We start from the raw sequence: 8167 nt of genomic DNA on the forward strand, positions 1-8167 counted from the left end.
GAAGTAACTCGAAAATTCTCGAATTGAATGTTTTAACCCCGCTTCTAATTTTATAAATTGAGTTTATATGTCAAGCGCCAAGAATAAAAAAAACTATCCTGTGAAGATGAGATTGAGAATCTGGCCCCGCCCCACAATGATAGGCGGCGCCTCCGTGCCCGCTTTGAGGAGAATTCATCGTTATATATATATATAAATAAAAACATATATATTTATACACATGCTTAGACTCGTTCGTTACGTACGTTGCTACTAACACATTTTGTGAGAGTTGCTAAGTTTGCGCGCTTACCTGTAGAAGCTCACAGCGTTGGCCCTCTCACTAGTTTCGATTTCGATTGTTATTCTCGTAAGTTATGCCATACTTATTATATTATATTGCGTCTCCGTGAAGTGGGTGCGTCAAGTTTGCTTTCTGTGCTTAGGCAGAGAAACTATTAGTTCTGAAAAATGTTGTATTCTTATTGAATTAATAAATGATGAATTGCATATGTACCTAATATGAAGTAGGATTCAATCAAATTTTTAACACGTAAGGGTATTGTCGTCCCAATTACTGAAAATTTGAATATTTTTATCTGCTGAAATGTTGCATAGAATTGAACCCTGTAATGTATAAAGTTAAGGATGCAAAGCGCGTTTTAATTAGTCGTGAATTTTTACCTTAGATTTCAAAAATAGCCTTCTGTTGAACGCGTTAGTGTAATAGGCGACACAACTGTTATGTGCACATCCACTATATATTTACCTACTATATAAGGGTTATCTTTTAACAATATTGCATAGCAATTGCATTGAAAAGCATGCCGGAGCCGACCATCATGCATCCTAAGCCATGTCTGCCCCTATCATGTATTTTATAATAGAACGTGTGGCCATACACATCAACATCTAGATTTCAACGTTGTCTCATTCTCCCTTAATGTTAATTAGAGCGTCATAACACGAAGTAATTATTATACAAACATAGGTAGAAAGAATGTCAATCGTGACGTAACATTGTTACTAAATGAAAATATTTTAACGCGTCAAGCAAAATGGTTGAGAGTTGAAAACATACATTTTTCCGATACAAATTTTACTCCAAATGTAACCTCGCTACCATCGCGTCGGACGCGTCATCTTATTGTACGTATAACAAATCGATTTAAAGGTTAGTTTCCATTCATAAATCAAGCCTAAGCTATGACATGAAACGTACAATGCTGTCTTGAACAAAACGCACAATAATAAACTATTAATTGAATCTTAACCTATGAATAAATATACAAGAGTAACATCGAGAACCAGGAAAAAAAGTATCCAATTGAAAACAACGATCGCTCTTCTCCCTCTGCCACCGCGCATCGACCGCGGAAACCTGCCGGCGTTTCACGAGATAAATTTCCATTAAGAAATCTGATCCGAGTAATGCAATTTCCTTTAGCAAATTTGAGCAGCGCAGTGCAATTTCCACCCGAGATTACAATTGATTAAAAATGGTGGACTAGGTTTACCAGACGCCTCTAGTCGTGGCGGTCGATGCTTGGCCCACGAGGCGCATTATTTTGCTGTCCTGAAGCGATGCAATAAAGGGAGGCACCCGCCTGATCAGATCGGCGAGGCCACAGAAGAAAATTACATTAAAATATGACTTCGCAGTGAGCGGCTATGGCGTGAAACCGTCCATAGCTCCTGTAAATTCAGCCTCGCTATCAGCAAGTTGCCTAAAACAATTCATTATGCTACGAATAAACTTTTATGAAAGAAAAACGGGACGTTTTTTTTGGTAATCCCGCTCTTACAATAAAGAAAAAGCAAGAGCTTTTAGCATTTGAAGATAGGAAACAGTAACTATTTCAGAAATATTTACTTTTTCCTGCAGCTAGAAAGTAACGCCCGAAACGAAGTTATAAAAGCAAATAAATAGCACGATTGTATCTATGTACAGAGCACCGATTATATACTTAACACAAAACAGAACAAAGCTCCTCACATTTCCCTTAGGTTGTTTAAGTGGCACAAATCCACCACAAACTCCACATTCAATCCCGTGCACGTGACGAACTTCATTGCTCACCAGTCCATAGGTTCGAGGAAATGACGGCATTTGTGAGTTTAATTCTATTTGCAACTTACAAGTCTCAAGACAATTCAGTATTAAATTGGATGAAGGACGATATGAATTAAAAGGTTTTAGTTGGCACTTCAGAAAGTCTGTGGTGATTTTGCCACAAATTGACTGATACTAAAATACTTTTTAGCCGTCGAGGTGAAATACATCAAGTAATAAAGTGCGGTTGAGAACCAATTAAATCAAGCAGGACCAATAGCAGCGGAATTGATCGCCATCTAATGTGGCCCAAGAACAACATGACATTTTGACTTTAATGCTAAGTTAAAATTGGTAGTAGATAAGTCACAATTTTGGGGAGTGGAAATTAAGGTAGAGCATCCCTATCAAATGCATATTTTAACATGCGAATGTTTCTGTACTCTGGAGTCTTCGGTTTCGTCAAATGAGGGAAATATTGACGATCTACTCTTTAAAACGGCCTTAGAGAGTAAACTGATTAGCACTTATCACGGAATTCCTACGGGCGAATTATCCGGTAATAAGAGTAGAAGCGAAAACTAAAAAATATAGAAATCACACCACAGATAACTCATTGATGGTCTGAACATGAACTTAGAAATCTTTCTTATGAAATAAAAAGGACTGCAATCCTACATATCGCCTTGAACTGAATGGTCTGAGGTCTTTTCGTAAGCAAGTTCCTCAGCTAGAATGGAGGCTAATTAAAATCAATCATAAATACTAGTTTCCAAAAGAGAGACTAGTTGCAATTAATATCAAGCACTAGTTTCGAAAAAAGCTAATCTTGATCAATTCTGAGTAATAATTACAAATCACGCTTCGGTTTTAGGTAATTTTTGCTGAGAATTGGCCGCTGAAATGGAGCCCGAGGAGTCGATGACCGCGCGACGTTCATTGAGGCCGTGATGCGGAAAAGGCGACAACCATTCATGTCAAAATATAACTATGCATATAGAAATGTACTCAATACAAAATTTTATCATAAAATGCTTCCTAAAAAAGGAAATGTGGAGGTCTGAATAAATAAAAAAAATAATTCATCATAAAATACTTTCTAAAGTCATTGTATGACTTAAGCATTCACAATGCTATAGTATATCTTATGAATACATCCAAGCGTCAAGAAAATCATAATTAAAACTCGCAACAAAGTATATTATCCTACGTAATTTAATTTTATTATGCAGTTTCATAAAGCATCCATAATAATCATTAAGCTGCACACTAGTTTACATGACTAACACTAATCATTGAAGCAGCAGCCTGATGCTCTATCGGACTTACGCACGACGTAAGTTCATTAAATTGTTTTGAGAACTAATAATCAGACGAGAACTTACAACCGTCGCAGAAGACAATCAAACTTACGACGCCTAACGATCACAACATTGCGATTAATGGTGATCGTGGATGTCAACATAGTACGTAGTATACGATCATCGTAGCATATAAGTTCGTGTGTTTGAGAATCAAACCTCTAATATACGTGGCGGGAAAATCGTTGGAGTGGTGATGACGTTTGGGTGATGGGTGATGACGTGCGGGTGATGGGTGATGACGTGCGGGTGATGGGTGATGACGTTCAGGTGATGGGTGACGACGTTCAGGTGATGGGTGACGACGTTCAGGTGATGGGTGACGACTTCTGGCAGGTTTGACAGCACAATTTGTTGTAGTAACGGAGACGACAGAGGCGCGCCCTGAAGACCAGGTGGCAGTTCTTCATGCGGTCCACGCAGCCTGGTGACAGAGAGTATATTTGAATGGTATACACTATACATCATAACGGGCGGTATCAATAAACAGAGTGTATATTTGAACGGTATACATCATAACGGAAGGTAACAATAAATGTGTATATCTCACAACGGAAAGCAGCACTAAATAGCACAACTGATAAAGGAATGTATCAGTAAATAGTATAGCTGATACTATAATGTATCAAGTAATAGTATATCGACAAACCGCGAATGCCAACAAGCACAAAGCGCCAACGAAAAGTGAATGAAGACTATGATGTCAAGAGACAAGACTATGATGTCAAGAGACAAGACTATAATGTCAAGTGACATGACATTGATGTCAAGAGACAAGACTATGATGTCGAGAGACAAGACTATGATGTCAAGAGACAAGACTATGATGTCGAGAGACAAGACTATGATGTCAAGAGGCAAGACTATGATGTCAAGTGACATGACATTGATGTCAAGAGACAAGACTATGATGTCAAGTGACATGACATTGATGTCAAGAGACAAGACTATGATGCCAAGAGACAAGACTATGATGTCAAGTGACATGACATTGATGTCAAGAGATAAGACTATGATGTCAAGAGACAAGACTATGATGTCAAGAGGTAAGACTATGATGTCAAGAGACAAAATTATGATGTCATGAGACAAGACTATGATGTCACTTAAAAGCATTCAACTTGACACTCTGGGTCAAAGTTCACAGTCTTTCGGCAAGTAATTACCCTAAAGGTAATATATTTATCCAACATACTCAATCCAAGGTCAACAAATCTGGTTCATAAGAAAAAAAATTCAGCACATCATTGGTTTTATGAACACTTTTACGCCTGTTATGAACTTCAAAAATTGACTAAAAACTCCAAGAGTATTTAAGCGAAACATTGTGAGCTTTGCAAGCCTGTAACCTGCAAGCTTTAGACCGTCAAGCCCTACGCATAACGCCTTGCTAAAGTCTAGCATAATTTTCTGTACTCTGAACCAACACAACAGGCTGTCGTTAGTCATCAGGTGCCACACTGTGATGCGCTTCAGGCCTACTAGAAATATTATAGATCTTCGAATAGGCCTGCTAGAAACATAGATCTTCGAATAGGCCTGCTAGAAATCTATAGATCTTCGAATAGGCCTGCTAGAAATCTATCGATCTTCGAATAGGCCTGCTAGAAATATATAGATCTTCGAATAGGCCTGCTAGAAATCTATCGATCTTCGAATAGGCCTGCTAGAAATACTCAGATCTTCGAATAGGCCTGCTAGAAATACTCAGATCTTCGAATAGGCGTGCTAGAAATACTTAGATCTTCGAAAAGGCCTGCTAGAAATACTCAAGTTTCTCATGCAAGCTGCCAAGCCGCAAGCCTGACCCGTTGCCTCGGGGTCCTGTGCTGCGGGGTCGGGTTTAGGAGCGGCCGAGTCGTCGCCGAGCGCGATGACCATCGGCCGCTTCCTGTACTCCGTCGCGTCGAAGGCAACCGCGCGGTCGCTGTCAGGTGACGTCACGACGCGGCTCCCCAGCGTCGCCGTACGGCCCCCGACGTCAGACGTCACAACACGGCCCCCCGACGTCGCCACTCGGCCCCCCGACGTCGCTATTCTGCTACCGCCACCCGACGTCGTCGACCGGCCACCGCCGTCGGGCGTTAGTGCTCGGCCTGGCAGGATTGCTGGCGGGGGGATAAACGAATACGTGAGGAAGGAATGCGCGATCCCAAGTCAAATAAATATTAGTAGAGTTATTGTGGATAAAGTTGATTTGCCATACTTGAAATAAAATTTGGCAATAGCGTATTAAATGGATGCTAATGGACAAAAAGCAAACGGAAACGTCAAACATTTGGGGATTATAAGATATGGCGGGATCCAAACAACCATTTTTACGATTGCTTTTAACCAAAAGATTGTGGAAGTAGCAACAAAACAAGAAGATGAATATCTTGTAACAGCAATTCGTTCTGAGCTTCACTACAACGATTCAACAGAACCTAAAAACGGTGAATAATTTAAAATAAGAAAGCTACTTTATAAAAAAAAAGTTTAGGAGCCAAGCTTCAGATTCAGACATGGATGGTCATTCTGATATGATTAAAACATCAATACAAAATAATGATGTTCTCAACACGTCCCGCCCCACATAAAAGTTTCAAAACATATTGGTCAGTAGCTCGTGTCCCTACATTTGAGAGAGGATAATAGCGTACATGTGATACTTCCATGCAAACAAGGCTTGTTATAAGATAATGCAAATATTGTAGCCTACAGGGCATGAGGGCAATGAATTAACGCAATAAATTTATACGCTAATAGCTAATTTGAAATAGTATGAAAATGGAAAGACTAAAACACAAGATAGTAACGGTAATTGATATTTAACTTGAGATGCCGGAACAAGATGTGAGAGAATGTCATACCTGACAGGTCGTGGTCGCCGCCGCTGCCCTCGGCTGCGTCTGTTGCAACACGCAAAGCGTTTATCGTACCAGTTATTATATGAATATCTTATACTAAACACTATTAATTATTATCATTAAATTCTTCAACTCATGTAATTCTCTGGAGTCAGGAATTAAACTAACGGAAGAATGTAATAGAAGCCATTGAACATAATTAATAAACTTGGACATAGCATGCAAAATTGTAATTTATGCAAAAGACTAAACATTTACATCATTTTGAACGGTGTAGACTTCATTGAGTGATCTTACTGACGCACAATGTAAAATATATCACCATTAAATTCAAGAGAAAAACAATATGTTGCTACCTCGGAAAAGATTATGCTTAACGTTTGAAAAAAATTGTCAGCGTTATTGCAACAAAAATCAAGAAAAACAAAAATTATAAAAAATTGTAAGAAAAAAACGTTCGTGGTCTGTAAATGCGCGCGACCAGCACCGGGACTGGGGAGCTGAGGCACAAGCGGTGACCCGTCAGGCAGTCGCACGTTGGCGACGACGGAAGGCGCAGGTGCGCAGCTCTGCAGGTTGCAGGACTGGCGGGACGCAGGTCTTGTCAGGAGGGAACACTCGGTCGAGACCTGCAGACTGCTGGGGGACAAGCAGCGAGTCTGGCGCCTCATAACCCCGCCTCCACATGTGGCTGAACACTGCGGCCATGACAGGCAATTGTCAGAGAGGAGGATAATAGTGAGGATTATTGAATAATGAGACATATTAAATGGTCAAGGCTTCACTAGAATATTTCTCCAGTTTTGAGGGCCAGAGGCTTTAACTTTAAGGAGTTCATAAGTCCGCAATAAGAATCACAGGCTGCATATGTGTTGAATAAAAATTGAAAATTGTCTTTAAAAAACGAGAATAATCGGCATTAACGAGGCAGCTCTTTAACCTTAATTATTCAACGATGAAGTTAGCAAACTCAGGTTCAAAATCGATAATAAATACGACCCGATTGGAGTAGTTCAAAACCTGGGACCAGGCAGACATGAGGTACCTGGGACCAGGCAGACAGGTACCTGGGACCAGGCAGGGACCAGGCGGCCACGTACCTGGGACCAGGCGGACAGGTACCACTGAGGTCGGCACGGCGGCAGTTGGCAGCCGCGGTCGCTGGCAGGACGTCGGCCGCTGGTGCAGGCGTCGTCAGGCAAGACGCGCCATTTGCCGGGCGCGTCTTCGATGACGCAGACGACAGGACGCGTCTTGCGTCCTGCGCCACACTCGCCCCGACACGCGCCCCACTGACCTGCGCAGGCAACCCACTTGTACGACATGCAAAACCCACTTGTATACCCGTATATGCACAACCCACTTGACCGGTATGCATAACTCGGCTGTAGGATATGCCCATAAACATCCCATTCAAACACGATCCTGAACCACTGAGAATCCCGACCCACCCGTGAACCACTGAGGACCCCGCCCAATCCTTGAACCATTGAGGACCCCGACCCACCCGTGAACCAAAGAGGACCCCAACTCACCCGTGAACCACCGAGGACCCCGACCCACCTGTGAACCACTGAGGACCCCGACCCACCAGTGAACCACCGAATACCCCCGACCCAAGACAGGTACCTGGGACCAGGCGGCCACGTACCTGGGACCAGGCGGACAGGTACCTGGGACCAGGTGGCCACGTACCAGGGACCAGGTGGCCATGTACCTGGGACCAGGTGGCCACGTACCTGGGACCAGGTGGCCACGTACCTGGGACCAGGTGGCCACGTACCTGGGACCAGGTGGCCACGTACCTGGGACCAGGCGGACAGGTACCACTGAGGTCGGCACGGCGGCAGTTGGCAGCCGCGGTCGCTGGCAGGGGACCAGGCGGCCACGTACCTGGGACCAGGCGGACAGGTACCACTGAGGTC

At 42.5% G+C, this 8167-nt stretch overlaps 1 protein-coding gene across 1 annotated transcript; it reads right to left on the reverse strand.

Annotated features, from left to right (window-relative positions):
* Positions 1 to 223: 223 nt before the first annotated feature.
* Positions 224 to 7674, reverse strand: LOC108677777 (A disintegrin and metalloproteinase with thrombospondin motifs 20). The gene is made up of 5 exons (XM_018166058.2): positions 7343 to 7674; positions 6730 to 6940; positions 6246 to 6284; positions 5202 to 5501; positions 224 to 3817 (listed from the first exon to the last, which is right to left on the reverse strand). The coding sequence occupies exons 1-5, from the start codon at positions 7565 to 7567 to the stop codon at positions 3702 to 3704; spliced, it is 891 nt and encodes a 296-aa protein (XP_018021547.2). The 5' UTR covers positions 7568 to 7674; the 3' UTR covers positions 224 to 3701.
* Positions 7675 to 8167: the final 493 nt, after the last annotated feature.

This window comes from Hyalella azteca, unplaced genomic scaffold (assembly GCF_000764305.2).
Source record: "Hyalella azteca isolate HAZT.00-mixed unplaced genomic scaffold, Hazt_2.0.2 contig2569, whole genome shotgun sequence".
In the NCBI taxonomy this organism is placed as follows: Eukaryota; Metazoa; Arthropoda; class Malacostraca; order Amphipoda; family Hyalellidae; genus Hyalella; species Hyalella azteca.